This window comes from Equus quagga, chromosome 6 (assembly GCF_021613505.1).
Source record: "Equus quagga isolate Etosha38 chromosome 6, UCLA_HA_Equagga_1.0, whole genome shotgun sequence".
NCBI classification, from domain to species: domain Eukaryota; kingdom Metazoa; phylum Chordata; class Mammalia; order Perissodactyla; family Equidae; genus Equus; species Equus quagga.
The window spans coordinates 31993248-32018565 of NC_060272.1; the positions used below are offsets into that span (position 1 = coordinate 31993248).

Genomic DNA, 25318 nt, shown 5'->3' on the forward strand with positions numbered 1-25318 from the left:
TCTTGAAAGTGGGGAAAGAAGATAAATGATGAAGAGACAGAGAAAAATACAACAGAGAATGACACATGTTGCAACTCACCATGTTGACATTAGGACAGATCAACTTCTCACTACCATGCCAAACATCAGCCTCTATATCCCTGCTGCTACACAGGTCTTAATTCTAGATGTCGGCAAATAAGAGGGAAAGACACAATCCAAACTTCCCCTACATCTGGAGGTGCATGAGCAGCATCCTCTCCAAGCATCATCGTCCATGCTTACCATCATCCATCATTCTGCACTAGGAACATGCAATGAGAGACTGAACCTTGCGGGAAAGGTGAGGAAAGATGCAACTCAGTGCCTTTGATTCCATGGAGCAACACAATGAACTCCTCAACTTGCACAACCCTGCCCATCCTACAGCCGGACCAGCAACAACATAAAGATGCTCCACATTTATGATTCATCCTGTGCCAGCTGCATCATGGCAGGGTTTTTTTTTAAACTATAAACCTATAAATCTGGGACATGTAATCAGAAGCTGGTTAATTACAAATTTAAATTTAGACCAAACTGATAAAGGTCTTGAGGAAGTACTTAATAAATCTGGGAAACATTTAATAATTATTTATATGGACCTTAAAACCACTTTGTGACCACATATGAAAGACCAAAGCAAATCAAATATCAAAAGGACATTCAACCTACCTCCATTGGTCCTATTTGGTTGCTGATCTGGAGTTTGGGCTTGAGGTGAATAATACTGTTGCTGCTGGTAATTAGTTGAAGGAAAATACTGGGAACTGGGGCTCCTCCTACAGTCTCGAATGCTGGAGAAAGTCTGTGAATGGGGAATTCCTCTTTGGAAAGGTGAACATCTTGGAAGACGAGGCTGAGGTGGTGGCAAATGATCAAATTCTTCCTCATCTTCCAGACTGAATCGATCATATTCTTGATCGCTACATGTCCCTTTTTTTCCTGAACTCAGTGACACACTGGAACTATGTCTTGACACAGATGCTGAAGTAGAAGCATAATCTTGCCTGAGACCTATAAGATAACAAAAAATAGTATTATCTTGGGGCTGGCCCCGTGGCCGAGTGGTTAAGTTCGCGCGCTCCACTGCAGGCGGCCCAGTGTTTCGTTGGTTCGAATCCTGGGCGCAGACATGGCACTGCTCATCAAGCCACGCTGAGGCAGCGTCCCACATGCCACAACTAGAAGGACCCACAACGAAGAATATACAACTATGTGCCGGGGGGCTTTGGGGAGAAAAAGGAAAAAATAAAATCTTTAAAAAAAAAAAAATAGTATTATCTGATAAGACATTTCAATCTAGTAAGAATTAAGTTCCAATTATCAAATATTGGAGGAAAATTTGTGCCCAACAAGTGATTCAAATGGAGACCCATTATCTTTTTTTTTAGTTTATTAAATACCAAGAAAACAGATACATTTATCTACCAAACAGATGTAATATTAGACTATTCTGGTTTGCAAAAAGACTGCCCAATTCCAGGGAAGATTAAACGTACTGCAACAGTTCAATCAATGTCTATCAATTTCCCCAAATGATCCCTTCTCAAATCTGAAGAGAGACTTAGGAAGACTACTGAGGAAAAACTATTCATCATCATAGTTTGCTGGGACAATTAAATTAGATAATTAAAATAATCAAATCTCTGCCCAGGTAGGAATTGCTTCTGCTCCCCACCCTAACTTTTAAAGTCAAAAGAAAGTTTAAAATCTGGGTACAGTATTTTCTAACAAGGTCCCCTCTCTTGTTTTGTTACTAACATTATCTTTCGCAAAGCATACATACACTTCAATACTTCAACAGTTTTGGGTCATCCTAAATGACAATCATCTAAAAATAGTCAAAGTTTCTGGTTATTCGTCTCATTGCCAAAGCCACAACTTTTTTTTAAGGTAGTCTACCCTGACTATTTAACTTCTGAAACTAACATCCCATCTTTTAGCCATATATTTTTAGAAAGAGTTACTGTTACTTTACTGTTATTAAATAATGACAAAAAATAATCATGTTTCCCCTCAAAATGTATCTCATTAAATTCTGCACAAGCATTACCATGTTTCTCATAGTGGCCTTGACTAATTCTGAAAGCAGGAAATCGTTATGCTTAAATGATACTTGGCTGTTTCTACTTAGGTTGGCCTGAAAAGATAACCCCAAAACAAGCCTGGCCCAGTTCTGTGTTCTACATCTTATTGTGCCTTTTGATGTCATTAATACCCTTGAAGCAGTTCACTCCCAGATTGTTTGTTGTAACTTTATTGCGGAACCAGTGATAAATTGTCCAATTTCCAATGATCTTCTCTTCCATAATTATTTATCCTGGGAAGTATATCAATGCATTTTTAATTAAATTTTTATTAAGATAAACATAAACTCACAGGCACTTCTAAGAAGTAATACATAGAGATCCCTTGTGCACTTTGCCCAGTTTCCCCCAATGGTAATATTTTGCAAAATTATAGGATAATAAGACAACCAGGATATTGGCAGTGATACAAACTAATCTTATTTAGATTTTCCCAGTTTTACTCATGTATGTATGTATATATTAGTATTAAGTTCTATATAATTTTATCACCGTAGGATTAAATATTTACCACCAGTATCAAAATACTGAACAGTTCCAAAAATCCACAAAAAAACACAAAAATCCCTTGTGTTGCCCTTTAATAACCACATCTAGCTTCCTTCTGACATTGCACTTTGTCCCTAACCTCCAGCAACCACTAGTCTGTCCTCCATTTCTAAAATTCTGTCAGTCCAAAATGTTATATAAACAGAATGATACAGCATGCAGTCTCTTGGGATCATCTTTTTTCACTCAGCATAATTCCCTGGAGATTTATCCAAGATGTTACACGCATCAATAGTTCATTCCTTTTTATTGCTGAGTAGTACTTCATGGTATGGAGGTACCACAGTTTATTAACCTTTCACCTAATGAAGGACATCTAAGTTCATTCTCCTTTTTGGCTGTTACAAATAAAGCTAATATGAACATCATGAACAGGTTTTGTGTGAACACAAATTTCCATTGCTTTGGGATAAATGCCCAAAAGTACAACTTACTGGGCCTTATGGAAGGTGCATGTTTAGTTTTCTGAGGAACTGACAAACTATTTCCAGAGTAGCTCTACCAGCAATGTCTTTATATCAATGAGTTTGGGTCAGAGTATGTCCTAATGCCTTATGATGCTCACGAGAGTATGAGGAGCATTTAACTGCTCCACTTACAAAGTAGAATATGAGAGAAATAATCTAATTGTTGGCCCATTAGCGGGGGAGAAATGCCTCAAACCTCCCTGCCCCCTTTTATTGCAAGTAGAAGCCTCTAGGTTTAAGTTTTCTAGTTTAAAAAGGGGAACATACTTTCTTCTTGCAGACGAGCCATGATCTGAACGTCAGTGAGGTCCTGTAACTTATATCCCATGGAGATAGAATCATCCTCCAATTCTGAAGTGCTCAGCTCACTGTCTATAGACGACTGGGGACTGAGAGGGGAGCCCCTGGAGGTGTAACCTAAAAAACAAAGGAATGATGTTCATTATTTAGTCTAAAGAACTGATATCTATATATGCTTTATAATTCATATCGACAGTCAGCATTGTTTTTCCTGTTTTCATAATGTCACCAAGAAACTACCAATACATCACCATGTAATGGTGAGATAATATGCACATCTTCACATGTTCACAATCCGTATATACGAAACCATCTTTTTTCAAATTCAATTTTCACAATTTAAAAAATCGCTCTGTGCTGTACACTAAAAAATTGTTCAGAGGGTAGATTTCATGTTATGTTTTTCAACACAATAAAAAAAAGTCCCTCACGCTAAAATCTGTATCCCATTAGATATGTATACACCTAAAGGCATGGTAGGAGAATACATATCCATGTATGCTTTCAGTGAATATTCAGATATGCTTGTCTCTGGTAGTAACTGAATATATATTTTAAAATTAAATTTTAATCTGGTCCATTTTTTAAACAGGTCCAAACAGCAGTGCTATAAATGAATAAAATATCGCACATAAAAGGCACACATACATACAGAGAAGCATCTATAAAACCTTCCTGACTGAGAGCAGAGTAGTCACAGGGGACTTGTAGTCACTCATGAAAGGGAAAAAGCAATGGCTTGATGAGACAACCAAGGAAGGAAGGCCCCCAAGGGAGAGCGCTGTGGGACGGAACCGCACCAGTGCTGAGACGAATGAGGAAAGGTGAGCCCTTCACCTCGTAGAAAGCCATGATGACAGTTTGTTCTACGTAGCCCTGGCTTAATCAAAAAACTACCAGAAAAATATAATGTAAAAAAACAAGATATAAAAGGTTTATAATATTGAATCATAATAGAAACTACTTGAATTGTGTTTGACATTTAATTTTGAAGGCATATTAGGCATGCGGAAACATGTAACAACACACGTATGCTTTTGTTAACCAGGAAGAAGGCCTTCTACCACACCCAACTGACAGCAGTAGATTGATGGTGTCAAACTACAAATTCACGGAGCCATTTCTGTACCCAAAGTAAGTGTGCAGCACAAACTCTCCACTCAAGCTTGTCAATGATGGATATTTAAACTGTGTTTAGTGACTGAATTACAAAGCAAGCGGCTAGACAAGAAGTTGAAATATTACCTGTTCTTTCAGGTGTTAGTATTGCTTTATTGGAGGTTTTAGAGAAGCTGGGAGTATTAATGCCATTGCTATAAGGGCTGAGTCTTGCAACAGGACTATAAGGAAAAGCCAGTGAGACATTTGAAGAGAAGAGACTCCGCCATCGGCTAGCTGTCACAGAAGCAGAAAAGAAACAGCAGCGGTTAGCGATATGGAAGCAGATGTCAGTTTGTCATGGGGAGAAAAGGGGGAGGTTAAAAAAAATGAAGAGACAAAGCAACTTTCTCTAAGAACATCTTAACTGACTTGCAGTTATCTATCTAAGGGAAAAAACATGTAAAAATAGGCAATTTGTGAATTAGGGTCCTCTGTATACCTCCACTAAGAACAATTCAATCAGTCTCACCCTGACTAAAACCAATATGCCTGTACAACAGAGGAAATTTGTTTTCAATGTCTAAATCAGAAAAGATTTCTATTTTCTATTTACGCACAAAGATCCAGCTGTTTTGTAATAATATAAAAGGTTAGTGTCAAAAGAAAAACTGGAAACTTTAGAAATGGTAGGAAATATTCTTAAGTATTCATAGTCCTCGGTTTTTTTCCGAAGTTTAATTTTCAACCCATTTAATATCAGAAAAATCTTGGTTAAAAACTTTTTACAGAAACTTGCTCTTGGATTATGGAAGAAACTTAGAATGACTATTGCATTTCTGAATGGCTTTGAGTCCAAAACAAGGTTTATGGAAAAATGATCTACAAAATCACAGAATAGATCCACAAAAACAAAACTTAACAATAGTTATTTTAGATGGCAGGTATAGAAATAATTGGTGATCTGCTGAACTTTTTTAATAAAAAATATTCTCCAAATTTTCTGCATTGAACATATATTATTTCTGTTTAAAGGTAGAATTATACATAGCATTACTTTAATACTATACAATAATGAACAAAAAGGAATTTTACCTACAATAGGCAGATGATTTAATTCTTACATTAGCTCACCTATATTTCTCTCCTCCCAATTACCAACCCCTTGCTATTTCTAAGTTCTTGGGATCATGAAAAGGACCCCAAACTTTAAAAATTTGAGTAGGTCACACCAAACATCACTTACTCTCTCTTCAAGAGATATAAATTACTATGCTAGTCAAAATCCATTTCTCTAAAAAGCAATCATTTAGATGTGTGCTAAGCAGGCAAGAGGGAATAGATAAAAAACATATTTTACGTTAAATTTCACTTTAAGCAATAACTTGGTTTATATTTGCTGGAAATCTGACAAAACTTGAAGAAACAAGTATAAAAAGGACTGCTTTGAAATGCTTTCCCCAGACCACTTTTAATGAGTAATGCTAATGAGCAGTCAAACATCTGAAAAGTGTTTAAAAAATAGGCAGTGGGGTGGAGAGAAAGAAACTACAGGACATGGTTAGTCAAGAAAATAATCAGCTCCAAAACTGATCCTTGCAAAATATCATCAACCTTCTTTAAAAAGCAAAATGTTGCCTTTTACTTTGGCAAGAATTCTTGAGATAAGTACCATCCCATTTCAGTAACTACATAAGAAATATCTTTTCCTTACATAGGTGAAAGAACTAGGCAAGGAAACCACATACACAGTGATTACACTTTCAGAATTCACAAGTTTCATGAAGTGGACACTGACGCAAAGCCACGCTCCTAATTGATGCCAGTCACGTCACTTACCCAATACATAATTAATTGTGGTTAAACAGCTCTTCTTAATCTGAGCCAGAGCAGAGACTTCCAGAGCTGGCACTTCCAGTCCCTTAACTTCTGAATATGTAAACCTGATCCCCAAATACACCATGTAACACATACAAGGTAGCTGTTCTCACATCTTTCATCTCTATTACTCAAAGTTTCTCATTAAAAATTCTATATTTAAAAAAAAGATCAATAGTTCTTTGTGACGGTTAACTTGCTTTACAGATGATGTTATTTTATAACAGTCTGACCATTCGCCAGGCAAATTACAGTGCCTGCGTGTTCTCACCCCCAGATGCAGGCAACGACACATCACAAGTAAACAGCATTCATTACTCTGCACAATAACTACTCTGACCCAGCCTCCCAGCACAATGACACAGTGATTGTGACTATGACAGCAAGATCCCAACTAAGAACACAATTAGCATCTATTGCAAGAAAGAATGCTCTCCATTGTCCTCTGGCAAGGAGGCTTTTCAGAAGAGGGAGGAGAATTATTGTGGAGGCAAGCTAACAAAACAACGATGCTATATTAGCGCCCAAGGTTGTGGTGGAGGAGGAGAGGGGGAAAGAGCGGAAGCCACCACATCCTAGTATCTCTTCACTATGTAGCAGAAGAATTGTAAGAGGAAGCATTTTCACACAGAAAAAAGCAAACAAAAGGAACTTCTTAAAGGGCAATTTTATCTTTCCCAATCAATTAATTTAATGGATTTTATTCATATAGGGATGTTAAATTATTTGAGAGGCTCAGTGATAATCCAAATGACCCTCAAAGGAGTGAGACAACTTTACTAAAGGAGAAAATGGGTGATAAACTTCTGAACAATAACAGTTACATTTTCCCATTCTCCTACTCCAAAGTTCTATAGTACAAGAGCTTCTCACACTTGGAGGTGGCATGAACTGTGTATTTTTCAGTTAAATCCAACACCTGGAATAGCAGAGTTGGGCCCAAACATAATGACACATTGGTTAAACGTACCTTACTTGGCAAGGTTTTCATTCCCAAATACCTTACGTTAAACTGCCTCACAGCACCCTTTCTGCAGCTCTCTGTAGCCCTCCTGCACCATCCTTAATCAAGACACTCGCCACCTCTCACCAGATTATTCCAATCTATTCCTCACCAAACTTCCAGCCACTGACACTGCCCTCCGCAAGCCTGTTCTGAACTTCACTATCAAAGCTACTAGTTATATATTATTTTAACTGTGTTACTCTCTTCCATTAAAGTAGTGCAGTGACTTTTCATCGAATATACTCCAGACCATCTCACCAGCACTCTTATCTACTGCCATACAACTCATGCCCTCCTCTGGAGTGTGTCTGCAACTTCCTCGTTAAAAACACACTTGTATTACACTTCCTACTTTGCATCCCTTGTCTAATGAGTATTTTCTAATGAAATTAATGATAAAAAAGTACTAAGTTGTGGACTGATCCTTCATCTTTCTACAAAAACATAACTGGAGAGTGCCTAATGGTCTATTAATTTCCTGTGCATCTTCAAAGTTGCCCAACTTAAAAAATAATTTACAATGTATATGTGGTTATTTTTATATACCATTAAGTATGACCCCCCAAAAATAAAACTCAATTTGATAAATGCTCCAGTGATGATAGCATCAAGAAAAATCACAAAGAACAGGTGACAGAATAAGTTTAAGAAACATCTAATTTTCTTTAATTCTCCATACAGAACATTATTCTTTTGACAACAAAAAAGTTCCCAGAAACAATTACATTCCTATTATGCCTTGATCATCTTTGCCTAGAGTTATAGTAAATATTCAAGTTTTTGTTGAATATGTATGTCCTTGAGTATAATCAACATAAAGTTTAAGAAAGTAGCATGACTTAATTCACATAAAAGGAAAAAAAGAAACTGATCTAACGAAAATTTTAGTGATAATCCCCAAAAGGTCAGTACTGCATCGCTCTAAAAGAATTCACAAATAAAGCAACACTATAACATATTCTGGAAACATAATCATTTTCACTTTCTTCTCACTCCAGAGAGCCAGTTCACTAATGTCCGTCTGCCACACAGCACACAGTCAGTAAATGTTAAATATGATCAAAATCTTCACAAGTTCAGTAATATTTCCTTACTTCAAATCATCCTACCATTCCTACCTTGACACATAAATGATTTTGCCCAATTTCTAAAACTTAATAACTATAATTTAGTATAATCTCCTTGAAGACAAAAGTTAGTCTAGACATTGCAGCCCAGCTAGAGGCTCAGTGAAAAATAAACCTGTAGGAGCACTTTGTTAATATTTCCTAATAACTACTAAGTTGTTGAACTTTGTGTGTGTGAATTTCTTGGTTTCCACCTGAACGATTTTATATTACTACTGGCTAGGACCTGTGATTGGGTTATGTAAATGAACCATCGAGAGTAAACAGGAGTCACGGTCTAAGATGAGCTAGTTCCTACAGCACTGCATTGTACAAAGTGAAGACACTAGCTGGCAAGAAACCATGCAAGAAGGCAACAAAGCTCCCTCAAATTCTTGAAATGCTACCGAAGAAAGTCTTCACAAAACAGGTGAAAGTATGTTTAGCAGAATTTCTATAAATCCTACTGTCAATGATGTACCAACTGAGTTGGTTTGAGCTGGGTGAGGAAGTACTGGGGGGCAGTACTCTTACTCTTTCTAGTGCTTTCTAACAGTACAGCCAGATTTCTAATCAGGGTGCTACAGTCTGAATGTTTGTGTTCCCCCAAAATTCACATGTTCATGAGGTGGAACCCTCATGAACAGAATTAGTGCCTTACAAAAGAGGCTCTCGAGAGCTCCCTAACCCCTTCCACCAAGGGAGGACACAACAATAAGTCTGCACCCAGAGGGGGGCCTCACCTCATCATGCTGGCCCCCTGATCTCAGAAGTCTAGCCTCCAGAACTGTGAGCAATAAACTGCTCTGTTTATAACAAAGTCTGTGGTACTTTGTTACAGCAGCCCAGACTGACTGAGACACAAGGGGAAGTTATTCTAGAAAACAAGCCCTACTCTACTTCTCCTATCCTTTTTCTCTTTTCTCATCTAAGAATAAGACTCTAAAAGGCAAAACCACAGCTTGCAGAGGCTATGGGTCACTCTCATTTGTCACACTCTATTACCTGCCTCTCACACAAAGCAGGTGATCTAGAACCATCACTTCAGAAGGCTGGAAGGCTCCTGGCTGTGTGAAGAATTCAGTCTAAAGCAGCCCTGTAAATGTTTTCTTTCTCTCTTTCAGTTTTTAATGCCTGATGAAAACTCATTAACAGCAAATTTTAGATGTTTTACCAAAATTCACAGAACTGCTTTCTAAATAAGTCATAGTTCTATTAACTCCTTGCTCATGGCTCTCTTCTTGGCTCCCAAAGTCATATTCTCCTTCATTCCCTATCCCAGGTTCTCCCTGAAGGAACTGGCCAACTATCATTTAAATCTTCAAAGGCAAAAAGCTATGTAGAAAGTGAAGTGCTCCAGAAGGATTCAGACACCCAATACTTACAGACCACATCCAGAGTCACTCCTTCATTCAACATTTACCAACAGATACCAAGATAATAATAAACATAACGGTCAGCTTCCAGTAGTTATCCAAGTATCTTTCATATATACACACAGCACATAGTTATTTCCCTGCTCCACAGTCATTCTGGGAAATCTGGCCTGACCCCCAGGCTCCCCGCTGCTTTTTAAAATTCATTTCTCTATGCATTTGAGTGGGCACCCACCATGGTAGCTATAAAGTACCAGATGCTGCAGATATTGAGATGAGTCAAATATAGCTATTGTTCTCCCCTGCTTCCCACTCCAATTTGTAAAGACCAGCTTGTGCAGAAGACAGGCAAGTAAGACATGAGTATCCTGTAACATGGTAAGTGCAAGAAAAGCACCATGAAGTACACGCAAAGTGAGGACAATGATTCACTGTGAGGGAATCCAAGGACTTCACCAGAAGACATGTTATCATGGCCCTTGAAGGTTGTGGAGCTTATCCCGCAGGGTACAACGCCATTCTAGATAGAAATAACACACGCAAAGGCACGGAGGCATGAAAGAGCAGTGTATATCCAGGGGATGGCAAATGGTAAGACTGAAGCGCAGGGTACACAGGAGAAGAGTTAGGACTGCAGAGGCTGGCAGGATCAGTTTCTGCACTGTCAACTACAGTATACACTCTAATGTTCAATTAGCATTTTGACTTTGAGGAGAAAGGCATGATCAGATGTGTATTTTCTGAAGATGACACCAACAGCCATATAGATGATGGATTAACTGGTCAGAGACTGATGACTGGGAGACCAGTTAGGAGGCCTCATAGCAGAGCTGGTAAGACATCACAAGGCACTGAATGATCAAGTATTAGGAGAACATCTGGTGAGAACACACTAAGCCACATCTGAGCTAAAGTAGAGATATCTGGTGACGCAATGATTTCAGGGAGTGGAGAAAAAGAGGAAGCCAAAGCTAACACCATGGTTTCTAAGACACTGCCGCCATCCACTAAGACAGGTAACAGGAGATACGCATGTTTAAGTCAAAGAAAAAACTGAGTCGCATTCAGGAGAGTTACAGGACATGCCTATGTGCTGGTGTCCTGTAAGGAGTTAGAGTTAAGGAAAGAGGGCTGGACAGAAAGGGATCAGGGCACATCAACAAAGATATTAGATAAAGCCACAGGCATGAATGAAATCACCCAAGCAGAATGTAAAGAAGGAAAAGAGAAGGGGCCTAAGAGAAGGAAGATTTACGAGTGGATAAAGGGAGAATCAGAAGAGGAGACCAACAAACGTTAGAGAGGATTCAAGACGCTCAAGGATGAGTGGAGCCCAAAACAATAAAGATAATGAAGAGTTTCAACACAGGAGGGATAGTTAACAGTGGGAATTACTGCAGACAGGTCCTATACGATGAGGCCTAAACAAAGGTCACTGGTTAAGACAGCTAGGTCATTGATGACAGCAGGTCCAACAGAGGAATTAAAGCAGAAACCAGAGGTAATAGGTCAAACAGACAGAAGATGAGGAAGAAGAAATTATTCTTTCTAGAGAGATTCGGCTGTAAAAGTAAAAAGAAATCAGGTTGTAGTTTGAGGAGTATGAAACTCAGAGGAGGACAGTTTTTAGGATAAAGGAGACCTGCATGTTTACAGGATGCAGAGAATGGAACCAATGGAGAAAAGAAGAGTCTAGAGAAAAGGGGAAAGCACTGCAGTAAGATCCCGGAGATCAGAAGGAATGGGGCAAAGAGATGAGGTAGAAGGAATGGGTGAGGTAGAGCGGAAAGCCTTGGAAAAAGGAGGATTCTTTCTTTCTCTGTACCACAGAGGCAAAGAGAGTGAGAATTATAGAGAACTGCAGGATATGAAGGTGGGTGTTATGGCCTCTTACCTGTAATTAGAAGGTAGTAAATATGCTGAGAAGGCAGAGGCTGGAATAAAGAACCTGTGAAGTAGTAATGGCCTGGCCACCACTGGGACAAGTAAAAGTTATTGCCTAGGTGAGTCTGGACAGCACCTCTTTGTAACAGTACTAATCTCAATGTGTCAGCCTAAACAAAACATTTGGAGATGTCAGCAAGTGTCTATTTTATGATTCTGTAAAGGACATTTACGTCCTATGGGATTAGGTTTAGGTAGCTGAAGTGTAGTCATACTGTTCATGGACATGTCAAAGTGACCAATTTTGTCATAAATAATTTAAAAAAAAACAAATCCTAGTTACTGAAGGGTACTTCCCACTTGAAACTTTAGAGATCTAGGGTAAGATCCTGGTAAGAAGAGTTAGATGGGGGTCCAGAAGGGTTAGATGGCTGTATCCAACGTCAATGAAAGTCAGAGCACACAACAAGAGTCTAACACAAGAGTCAGCAAACATTTTCTGTAAAGGGCCAGCTAGCAAATATTTTAGGCTTTGCTGGCCATATGGTTGGTCTCTGTTGAAACTACTCAACTCTGCCATCATAACACTAAAGGAACCACAGACAATACATAAATGAATGAACGTGGCTATGCTCCAATAAAACTTTATTTATATACACTGATAGCTGAACTCCATAAAAATTATGGGTCATGAAATATTATTCTTTTGATTTTTTTTCAACAATTTCAAAATGTGAAGGGGGCCAAACAAGAACAGGCAGAAGGCCAGATATGGGCGTAGTATGTCAACCCCAGGGTTAACACACATACCCGTTTTATAATATTCGCTGTGAAGAATGTGCAGGATTAGAACTCTATTGCAAGGGTATATCAGGTGTTGAGACATAACAATGATGGCTGATAGCATACTTCTTTATTGCAATTTTTCATAACATTCTAATAAAGACCAACAAGAGACTAAAAGGACAATGGACTAAGAATCCAGATACAAGAGTTCCAGTCTCCATTCTGCCACATGCTAGTTCTGAGATGTGGAGCAAATCAATGTAACATCCTAGTGTCACAGTGTTCTCATTTGAAAAAAAGGCATGTTTGTTGGAGGGTAATAAGCAGGGCTATGGCGAGCATAAAACAAAAGTCTGCAGCATGCATTCACAAATTATAAAGCACTTTCTTAGGAAAATTACTGAAAAGTTATAGCAAGTTGTAGCAAAAACATTCTCTAAATGCTGAGGGAAAGTGTTCTAGAAGCTAGGTGGGAGAAAAGAGAGTGCAGCAATTTTCCACTCTTTTCCACTTTTCCTAATACTTAGGCAGTTTAACCTGTCTTCTCAAAATCATGGGCATGCTTTTTATGTTATGTCTTATCTAGATGATTTCATAGACTTAGTCTTTCCTCAACTCAGAGGCAAAGTACTAAACCTTGTAATTTCAACAACTGGATCAGGATGGGTCAACAGTTCTCACTTATTTATCCAAAGGCTATCTCAGAGGAAAGAAATGTCCTAAATGCCACAATTTAAAGAAATAAGGTTTCTTCAACACCACAGGCTCCTAAGGTCATGTTTTTGACTCTTAAATAATGATGTTCTTTACCACAGAGTCCTGGAAAGTAAGGGAAAAGGAAGCAAGGAGAGATTGACAAACTTTCAGTCCTTCTGCTTTTATTCTTTCCTGATACAACAGGTAGGCAGGCCTCAATTCCAAGTCAAACAATTAGAGGGATTTGATGACATGGCCCTTTACTAACACCAGTTACAGCATGGTCTAAGATCAGTGAAGGGATGGGAGACATCAGTTCTCTTAATACTTTTTATTCTTCCTTATAGTGGCAGGAAGTTTTACCCAGACCACAGCATTTTGACCTAAACCCACAAACAACCAGGGCAGAATGACCTTCATTTTCACAAATCATCCTCTCCAGTAAGAACTTCCCAGGTGACCATATGACACCTTTACATACCTAGAGCCCACAGAAATGCTTGGCATATAGATGCACTCAAACATTTGGACTAAGCTTAAACAATGGAATTAAGGACCCTAGGTGAAGATGGTATTTTACTGGTTCACTCTTACAAACTATGCACGGACTGAGGCAGAAGGTTTCTGGAGAGGCCATAAGTTCACAGTAAGCAAGCACTCCTGACTTGGCTCCAACCTGAGCAAGCTCCCCGGAGTAGTGACATATGGCTTGCAGCTTATCTGATCCACTATTTTTACTGGGTAAACTTGAGTAGCATTAATTTCTCCACACCTCTCCATGACCTGATAAATAAGCATTTGGGTTCTAAGAAGTCCTGCTACTACTGTGCAACAGGTGTTTAAAGCCTTGTTTCTCAGATATACACAAAGTAAAGAGGATTTAACTATTATGTCTTTGCCAGTGTATTCATATAAGGAGAAGGGCTGAAGAACTAGTAAACAATGCCTCTCATTGATATTCCTAGGGACTATGTAATCAGGGTAAGTTAGTCATAACCCCCAAGTCTCTCAATCTTCAAATTATAGCTAGAAAAACCTCATAGGTTAACTTGAATCTTTTCCCACAGTTCCAGTTCATTCAACCTATGATGACAGGTGCAATGATTTAGAATTAGTAACCATGATTTATATGTGGTCCCAGAATGTTATAGTCACTCAATACTTAAATTTCCAGTTATATTAAAAAAATGTAATAGTTTACAAAAACATGACTTACATACCACCAATAAGAAACATCTAATAAAAGAGTTCATTTACCCATATAAATAATACCTAGAGCTAATCAAAGAAGTCATCTTCCCTATTAGGATTAAGTTCTAAAATACATTAGGTTTGAAAGTAACTAAGGGATTGTATATCTCCAATGACTGGCAGATAAATGCTTAATAAATATTTGTCGAATGAGAGTTACAAAATTTTACCATGAAGGAGTATTACTTAATAACCTTTAATCCATAGGGATCAGAGTTTTATAATTATTCTTGATTTGAATTTAATAGGTCAATTGTTTCCTAGGTCTTAATGGTTAAAGCGATCTTGCTGATTAAAGTATCTAGTTATCCTAATTAAAGCATCAGGCCCTCTCTCCTTCTCGGACTTTAACCAGTCCCAAGACCACACGCTGAATGCTCTTCTCTCACTGCCACCACTGCATCCTTCTGTGGGTCTTCTCTACCCGGACAATGGTCTACAAGTAAAGCTGAAAAATGAGGGTAGGAAAGCGGAAATTCTCTGGACTGTCAACTTGTTTCCACTTAATCACTGGTCAAAACTGAAGACCAGCTGCCAGCTTTAAGTACACACAGACCAAATCCACTGTTATCCTGGACTGGAGTGATCTCTGTAACTTCTCAAGTCATCATTAGACTTCCCATCAGCAATTAACAGGGGAGACTAAAAAAAAAATCTAACTTTAGTAGTAATCACACTTCAAAGGCGTGTTTAAAAATTCCCTTTTATGGAAGCCATTTTTTCCCTTAGGCCTGATTGCTATGGCTTAAGTCAAATTTAAGGACAGTGAAAATGGCCACGGAATGTGAGTAGAGGGCCTATGTGAAAGTAATACAGTCATGCACTATATAATGACATTTCAGTCGATGATGGACCATGTATACAATGATGGTCCTGTAAGATTAGTAGCATAGAGCCTGGGTGTGTAGCAGCTATACCATCTGGGTTTGTGCAAGCACATTCTATGATGTTTGCACAGTGACAAAATCGCCTAACTGCATTTCTGAGAACTACCTTCATCATTAAGTGACATGACTATAATTCAACCTGAAAAGAACAAGGGGAGAGAGTAACCTAACAATCTGTCAATCACGTGGTGTTGTCATGCAGATTCTAGACAGCTGCTTTCAATTTAGACTACAGACACAATGCAAGCAGTGACAACCAGCTAGAAAAACTTCCACGTTCTACCCTGCAATAACGAGGTCAGTTAAGAAAGATGATAGAGACTCTAATTCTATGAAGAAATGGGCTAGATTATCTCATGTCTGAAAACAATGGGTTCCCCCCCCGAAACTAAGGATAGACTAGATAACCAATAAGTCTTCCCACCCTTGACCATGTACAGTGTGATAGGAAATCCAAGCCCAGTAAGCCTTGGAAAGCACTTAAGTTCCTGCATAGAAGAGAGATGGAAACAGAATTTGGACAATCCTTCCTATTCAGCATCTCCTGGGGAAAAGTACTCAACATCCCGTAAGGGATACAATGTATGTCGCTTGTAGTCCAGTGGCAGAAAGGCCTCTGACCCACTAATCTTGAGAGGTGGTAGAAAGTAAACATATAAATTTGAGAGTTTTGACAAAGAAAAAACTATTTTTTTGGCCCTAAAACTAACCACTTTCATGATTATATTAAAATACCAGCGCGTAGAAGATTAAAATGCATATAAAGGTCTAAAACAGCCAGATCCACTTTCTAAGAGTTCTGTTTTGGAATTTAGGGACAATTATATAATTAGTTTGTAACTTTAAGTAGACAAACCCATACCACCTTGTTGGCATCTGACCCCCTAGTGAAAGGTTAGACATTTAGTACATGCAACCTTCTTTTATCTTCTACTTCCAGCTCCAGGTTTGACAGTTCTATCTGTACACTGTCAAGGTTTATTGTATTTTCATTCTGTTCTATAGCTGTGATAAGGAGAGCACGAAGGTGATCATTAGATGTTAAACCACATAAACGTGGCATTTCAGTGTTTTGATGTTATAAGTATATTAACTGGGGAAGGAAGCATTGTGAAAGGACCAAGGGAAAGAGGAGTAATTGGCACGAGACCCACTGGGTGAAGAACATCACAAGCCTTCAGGGTCAACTCATTTTCTTATTTCAATCTTTCTTGGCTTCTCCTAGCTTATTTTGGCAGCCACTGTTTTCTAGACCTCATGCATCTTTTTCCTTGTACTTTTTCCATCATTAAAGTAGGGTGCATAAAGTAAAACTTTAAATCTTTGCAGAACCAAAACCCTCTTCCATTTGTCTCCACAATTTATTACTTGCCTAGGTACAAAATTGTCATTTGAAAATAACTTCCCCTCAAAACTTTAAAGACCAAATTCATTTTTTGCCTAGCATCCAATATTACTTATGAAATGTCTGAGGTCTGTTACCATTGTAGATAACCTATTTCTTGCTTCAAACATTGTTAGGATTTTCTCTAAGCTTGGAAAATCTGAAATTCCACCAGGATGTCTAGGTACAGGTCCTTCTCACCTATCCTAGTTCATGCGGACACTTGTCTTTCTTCAGCTCAAAGAAATTCTCATTATTGATTGATTTTTCCTTCCTCTAAATTATCTGTTCCTGGTTCTAGAACTGTTCAACATTAGAGGTTTTCATATGTCCTCCATGTCCCATAACGTCTCTCGCCTTCTCTCTCTTTTGGGAGATTCGTTGAATAAAAATAACCAGCCTGGTTCTTAGCCACGTCCAGTCTTATTTCAGTACTTCCAAGAAATTAAAAATGACTAAAAAAACCCCAATAATTTGACTGCTGCTTTTCCCAGCAATCTGTTCTTGTTTTACAGGTGTATTACCTTCTCAAATCTGAGCACACGAAGTTCTCCAATCCCTTAGTTATTTGTTTCCTACAGAGTCAGTTGATTTATTTCATTCATGCTATTATTAGTTTTCCCAAAGAGCAAACGAGACTTGGTTACTGCTTTGTATTTATGAATAAATACTAAGTTAAGCTGAATAGTAACTAGCATGAATTTCCTCTGCACCAGTATAGGTATGACCCTGACAGGCCTCTAACTTAAAAGAGAAAATTAGGGGCCAGCCCGGTGGGGCAGCGGTTTAAGTTCACATGTTCTGCTTCTCTCTCGGTGACCCAGGTTTCACTGGTTTGGATCCCGGGTGCGGACACGGCCCTGCTTGGCAAAAGCCATGATGTGGTAGGCGTCCCACGTATAAAGTAGAGGAAGATGGGCATGGATGTTAGCTCAGGGCCAATCTTCCTCAGCAAAAAGAGGAGGATTGGCAGTTATTAGGTCAGAGCTAATCTTCCTCAAAAAAAAAGAAAATCAAAGAAAAAAAGAAAATTGACAACAGGCACTATGTAAATGCATGGATTATTCCATAAGCGAGACTTCCATAGGTGCCTAGCTATGCAGCAGCAGAGTGGCTGAGGACCCCAACAATGCAAAGGAAGGAGGTCTTTATTGTAGGAGCAGAATGCTTCCTAAGTTCATCCAGTACTCCTCCCACCCCCGCTCCGTCCAATGTGGATGTATGAAGTTACCTCAGGCTCTGCTTCTCAATCAGGGCCAGGATCCCACACTTAGATCTCTCTACCTTCTTTAAGAGTAGGTCTCTGGTTCTACCCTGAAGACTAAACGCCCCACCCACTTGCAGTCACCACCTTCTAGCACAAGCTAGCAACTCCTACTGCTAGAATATCCTTTTACTGATCCGACTTATCTAAAAATGATATAAAAATGGAGGAGCAGACAGAGTATGCATGTATATATACACACACACATGCATATGAATACACAGATACATGCAAGATGACTATAAATCTTAATTCCAAAAGACTGATACTTTTACACACACACACACACACACACACTATTCTTTGAAATACAATCTTAGAGCTATGACAGGGGGGAAAAAATTAAACTCATACACTGACAAGAGCTCCTGAACTCAAATGTATGAAACTTGTTACTATATAAAAGTTTAAAGCTCCACGTATTACAAATAATTGAAAATATCAAAGCCTTATATTTTCAAAGTAAATTAAGTATCAAGAAGAGTTTGGCCACATTTTAAACTATCACTTCTCACATGAAGTCATGCAAGAAATTAAGGATATTAATGAGAGAAGCAGAAGAAAACATTTCCAAGTTTAACTAAGTTAAAGAATCCCCCTAAAAAAAAGTGCTAAAGCCTAACTTTACTCATATTCTAAAGAATTTCTAAAATCACTATTTCAAAAACTCTCCGCATATTGCCAGATTTCAAAAAAGACTCAGTCTTGTAAGATGATTCAGACAATAACCTGCAAGTGTCCTATTCAGAGGCATGTCACTCCTTTGCTTAAAACTATCCAAAGGCTTCCCAGCCATCTTAAGATAAAGTCCAGAATCCTTAATGGCCCTGAAAACCCTACAGAGTTCTCTAGTTTCATTTATGGTCACTGAGAGAGCTCTCATTTTCTCCCTCTTCGTTTCTCAACATTACACTCCCACCACAATGGTCTGCCAGCCTACCTCAGGGCCTTTCCATGTGCTGTCCTGAGGGCTGGGCCACTCTTCCACCCCCTAGCCTGCCCTACAGAGTTATCTGCTTAACTCTTGCTGACTTTCGACATGTCACATCCTGGGGAAAGCATTTCCTGGCCATACCCCTCAGACTCCGCTAGGTCTGTTAGCATCATCACGCTTATTTTAAGGAAAAGTAAGGAAAAAAAAAACAAGAGTTGCTATCTGTGTAATTTGTTTCTTAGACTAGACTGCACATTCCAAAGGCCAGGTACTGAATTTGTCTTGTTTGCCACTAGCACTAGTACCTAGCACTGTGCCTGTACCGAGCAAGTAGTCAATACATTTATTTCATGATTTAGCATTCTAATTGTCTCTCAGTATTTCAGAAAAGAAGAATCTACAATTTCTTGCATAAACTTGACTCTACTTGGTAGAAATCCCAAGAAATAGGCATGGACACCTATCAAAATTAAATTTCACTGCCAAGAGGCAAATTTAATCAATCAGAGTAGGATGAAAGCAGTAAAGAACTACTTTAGGAGAATTTCTATTGTTTTATTTTTCCTTGGTGGGCATGGGTAACAAAACAGCATGTCAAACATATATTCACTATAACAAACCTTACACATCATCGTAAGTTATTGCTTCATTTAACAAACACTTGCTAATCATGGTGGAAAAGCAATACAAAAACAAAACAAAAAACTACAGAGAAACATATGTGTAACCAGCAAAAGAAACGAAAGGAGGATTGCTGAAGGATATCTGGCAATCATATATTTATGTTGCTGGACTTAATGGATGGAAACTGCAAATTTCATAGGTGCACAATCCTAATTATTTGTTACTTACTGTACTAAACATCATTCCCAATACCAAAGTAAATGCACTGGAGCCATTCTGAACACAAGAGCAAAGCAAAGATGTGATGCAAGCCAAGAGCCATAACAATGTATCTTTAATTTCCAGCCCACAGGAATAATAGCAAATGTCAAGAGACCCTGTCTCTGTACAAAACTTCGGTATGATTGCAGATTATTTTTCCAATGAGAAAGGGAATCCATTACAAAGCTTACCTAAAATGAACCGCACAGACTAAGTTTTAATTTTGTGTTCCAAATTTGACAGAGCACCTCAAGACTGGAAACATGAGCTGATGGAGATAGCATCTTGGGCCACGCAAGGAGAGACTGGACAGGTCCCAGGAGACGGACACTTGATAAGCTTCTTAATGTCTCCGTTCAATCTGTGTGGCTTTACAAATGAAATGGCCACCTTCAGAACACTGGATTAGTCGACAACTTGCTTCTTCATTGGCTAAATTTAGAGAGAAACTCTCCATCATAACAACCTAGACAAGAATGGGAACTGGTATCATATGAAGATAAAAGAAAAACCCAAAAAAGAGGTAATATCTAGTCACATTTGCTTAGCATATAATCCCAGAGGAAATGAGAGATGGTCACATGGAAACACGAGCCAAGACAGTAATTGTGCAGGGCTACACTATTTGTGAAAACTATACCCATACTCCTCAAATGTAACCTGTCCTGATTCAATAGTTATGGACATTCAAGTATCTTAAGGCAGGATAAGCTTTTATTAACTGGCCCCAAATTAACTGAGCCACATATTGGGTGTTTCAAATTACTTAGATAAGCTTTATGATCATTATTTGGTTATTAACATCCCAGCCTCAGGACATGGATTTACCAAAACTCTAGATTAGCCTTAGTCCAATTCAGGACATCATGTGAGTTAGCACTACCCATAAAAGTCCTAAGAGTGTTTGTTATTTATATTCTAAAGTGGGGAAGAACAAAGAAAAGCATGTCAGAAATGGAATACATACAGATCTAAGAAACAGAAGAAAAGGAATAAACTAAGGTTGCCTTGAATTTTCTATTCTTGAATAAACTATACTCATAAAACTTTTCAATTTGAGATCCCTAAATCTAACAGTATCTTTATTTGTAGGTAAAGAAAACAGACCTCCACCAAAGAAAAAAAATGCTTAGTTTTCTATAAAGTACAAATAGTCAACTAAGAGGATTCTCTATATTTTTTGGTTCCGTTTCTGAATAAAGAACTGCATATCAGGAATGTGTCCAAATATTTATATAGCTTTTCACATTTTTCAAACTAATTTCATTTTCTGAAATCAAACAGCCCTGTGAAATCTGTTAAATATCCCCACTTACTAGGTAAGACACTGGTAACAAGGGACATGCTCTTAATCACAGAGTTAAGTAGGGCTGAGGCACTAGGGGGCACAAAGTCTAACTAGCAGATCAAACATCATTCCGCCATATTCATTTATTCAACAATTAGCCTTCAACACCTACAATGTGATAGGAATTATTCCAGGTTCTGGGAGGGTTACAGCAGTGAACAAACAGACTCAAATCTCTACCCTCAGAACTGCTTTTTTCTTTTTAGAAAGATTAGCCCTGAGCTAACTGCTGCCAATCCTCCTCTTTTTTGCTGAGGAAGACTGGCCCTGAGCTAACATCCGTGCCCATCTTCCTCTACTTTATATGTGGGACGCCTGCCACAACATGGCTTGCCAAGCAGTGCCATGTCTGCACCCAGGATCAGAACCAGCAAACCCTGGGCCACCAAAGCAGAACATGTGAACTTAACCGCTGCACCACCAGGCTGGCCCCTAGAACTAACATTTTAACAAGTACCACCGTGTGATTTTTTTTTTTTTGGCTTGGCTAGTTGGATACCATTTACAACACTAAATGTTCGACTAGTTTCTTTGCTCATGTAAGGAATGTAAATGTACTCAAATTAATACATCACAAAAGCCAAACATTCAAAACTTAGAACATGTTTGAAAATTTATTAAGCATTGGCAATTCAAAAGGAAATTGAGGTATAGGCTTCTATCCTCAGATGCTTAATCTACTTGGAAAGAAGGCATATACAAGCTAAAAATTCAATAGAAAGATGTTCACAAAACACGGTGTTTCCAAATGGAAAATAACAAACATTGTGGGACCATTTTCAAAAGAGAAAAACCAAGATATTGAGTTTTCCCTAAGACTGCATATTCAAACTTAACATTACTTTCTGTACGCTATAAAAAAAGCCATTTACATTATTCAAACATATTAGGAAGGAGAACTAATATTTAAGCCTTTACTACATCTGCTTCATAAACATCTTTATTTAATCCCTTACAACAACTCCACAAAATAAATATAAATGTAGAAGAGGCTGAGAAAGCTTGTCACTTACCTGTGCTGACTACTTGATACATAAGGCTTTATAAATTATGAAATTTGAGTATTAAAAGACCAGTTTGGAAAAGGGAAAAATAAGTTTTGGGATCTACAATAAAATTAAAGTTTCAATTAATATTCAGTTAAAATATTAATTGACCAAGTCAATTAATATTCCCTATGAGAATTCAAGGGTATTGGATACACATTAGTCCTCTGTAAGTATATATATCTTGCACCAAAAATAATTATCCTATTACAGCTTAAATACACACACAAATTTAATCAATGTGCAAAGCCGAAGCTGTGAAGACAACGCATTTCTTTTAGCAATAGCTTAAAATGGTCATAATGTGGGTGGCTACCTCCCCATAAAATTAAATATTATAAAACATCCCTTTCTTTCCCTCATTTTCTTCAGAAAAACTTTCTCCAGAAGGGCAGAATTTTAATAAGCCTGTTCTCACAACCTCAAGACAAAACTTCAACATCAACACTTCCCATACATTCTCCCACAATTTCCCAAGTTTTGTTATCTAGACCCAGGGTCACAAAGGCGTCAGACATAGCATGAAAGCTATTTGAGGATGCTCCCAAATAGAGCAGGTAGATGGCAAGAAGAGAGACAGAGGTTCTTCAAGAAGTTACCATCCCAATGAGCTCATTAGCAACTGTACGTTAGAAACAATCTTGGGAGAAATGTTACCCAATGTACCTCTAGAAACCAAGCTTGAGAAACCCTGACTCAGATGTGTTCCCAGGGATACTTACTCCTTAAGGAGGGAAGACAGCTAATTTGCAAGGAAGAAAACAGCACAGGCTAAGTTCCCAGGGTACAAGAGGGAATAAGAAAGACCACGGGACCAGAGGGGTATAAGGTACACCCACTAGATACACTTTGGTTCCTCCTAACTATAGCCCCTCTCCACATGTTCTACAGGGAATTCATCTTTAATTTTTGAGTAATTTTCTTCCCAAAAACATCAGAGTCAACAAATAAAAACCAAATATCTAAAATATTTATTCTCTAAGGAGCAGCATCTTTCCTAAAGCCCCAGGCTAACATTAAAGAACACTTACCTATTCCTCCTTAAAAGAGAGTGCCTGTGGAAGAGACAAAGAGGATGGATGCCTCTACCCTTTCTTCAGGTCTAACCTCCAATCATTCCTTGTCCAGGCAGTGAATGGTCTTTGTGAACAGTCTTAAATTCGGGGGGAGCGTGTACAACTAGTAATCAGTTTGCAACAAAATGTGGTAAGTGAAAACTGATTAAAGTAAACATGCCTGTGAATGGGAAAACAAGGCTGCAAGCTGATACGTTCAAGTGACACCAATGTTTCTTCTGAAAGAAAGAGATGGCAAGCAAGGAAAGTGGTGCAGATGCCAAAAACGCCACCCCATCTTAAAATATTCAAAAACAAAAGTGAAATTATAACAGGAGTAATTGTGACATCGGGTTCAAAAAGAATTTAACAAAAATTCATTATTTTAGCAATAGCGTCTATTAGATGTTGGGTTTCCTTCCAGCTGGTGTGATCAACAAAACAAAGTCCCTGTCCCTGGGCAATTTATATTCAAATGAAGGGAAATAACCCTGGTCTCAAAGAAAATGCTCAATAATGTCTGTTACTTGAAAATGCTGACTGTTCAAGAGAGAAATGAAGTCTACACAAAAAGAAAATGATTTGAGTGTTACTTGAGACTTCTAAAATATGGAATGCTCACATTATTCCAATTAAATATTTATGCTATATTGTGAATAAAGTTAAAGTCAAAACTGAAATTTCTGTTAATTGCCATCATTGAAAGGACCCCCTTCACTGGAAGTCAGTAAGAGTTCTTCCATTCGGAGGACTAAACATGAATTCCTCCCTATTGTCCTCAAAACCACACCAGAATGACAGCTAAACTCAAAGTCTTATAAACCCACCAGGAAGACTGAAATGAAAGGAGACAATATCAGTCTAACAGCGTCATTCCATTTAGAAAAGAAAAACAGATGAACATTAGGTATCAGACTTGGCTTTCAGCATCCTCTGCTCTAAGGGCCCAAGGTGGGGGATAAGCCAACAAGAACCTGGAAAGGCTGTGGAATTGAAGGTGCAGGGTACTACAGAGGGTAGGGGGTTCTACAGTGACGCAGAAACAGGATGACTGCCTGCAAATCTGCAGGAAAGTACTGGAACCCTTGGGCTCCCTCCCCCGCCCAAGCAGCTGCTGTTCTCCTGCTGTTATCAAAAGGTCAGGTTCAAAAGGTTTTATCAAAAGGACAGGTTCTATTACTTAAATAAACTGAAGCAGGAAGCTGCTAGATTTAAGATATCTTACACAAATAAGGGAGCCATACAAAAAAATAGGAGGGCTGAGTGAAGGTGTGCAGGCTAGAGGGTGAACTCAGGGGAGGCAAGGACTTCACATCTGTTTCGGTCACTGCTGTGTATCCACACTTCCTACAATGATGCCTGGCACACAGAAGGTACTTAATAAATACGCAGCAGAGGAGTCTGGAAGAGGGGTTTTTAAAATCTCCAAGAAAGGAGAACATCACTAATATTAAGGACAGAAAACAGGAGAGGAAAATCTAAAATGTGAACATCAATCCAGGAGATGCAACATCTGCCTACAAGGAGTCTCTAGAAAGAAAGAATAGAGAAAACTGGAGGTGAGGGGGGATTACAAGGAAATAATACAAGAAATTTTACAGAGCTGAAGTTTCCTGGTTGAAAGAGCCCACTAACTGTCTAGCACAAAAAATTAAATTTCAAAATACCAGGAAGAAAAGATTCTAAGTTATCGGCTGCGTTTTAGACAGAAAGGTTTCAAGAATCAGAAATTAGAAGGGTGCAGGAATTCAATGGCAATCCTGAGGCTAAAATATAGTGGAATAATGCCTTCTAAACTGTTGGAAATGGTTTCTGACCTAGAATTCCACTCCTAGCCCAAAGGACAATCAAGTGTAAGAGTGAAGATTAATCAAGACATTTTCAGACATAAAAGCTCTCAAAGTTTACCTCGCACGTATCCTCTTTCTTTCCTACCCCCCCAAAAAGCAACGGGAGAAGGTATTCTACCCAAAGAGAGAATATAAGGAAAAGGAAGTCTTTGCTTCCAGG

General features: G+C 38.5%; 1 protein-coding gene across 2 annotated transcripts in view; it reads right to left on the reverse strand.

Moving 5' to 3' along the window:
- SLAIN1 (SLAIN motif family member 1) overlaps window positions 1–25318 on the reverse strand; it is a 56568-nt gene that overhangs the window by 13779 nt on the left and 17471 nt on the right. Inside the window, exons 3-5 of one of the 2 annotated variants that reach the window (XM_046664662.1) lie at window positions 4670–4819; window positions 3392–3541; window positions 694–1035 (exon numbers count right to left, since the gene is read on the reverse strand). In XM_046664662.1, the coding sequence (XP_046520618.1) occupies window positions 694–1035; window positions 3392–3541; window positions 4670–4819 (642 nt within the window). The remainder of the gene's footprint in view (window positions 1–693; window positions 1036–3391; window positions 3542–4669; window positions 4820–25318) is intronic. The other variant, XM_046664663.1, reaches the window with a different exon arrangement.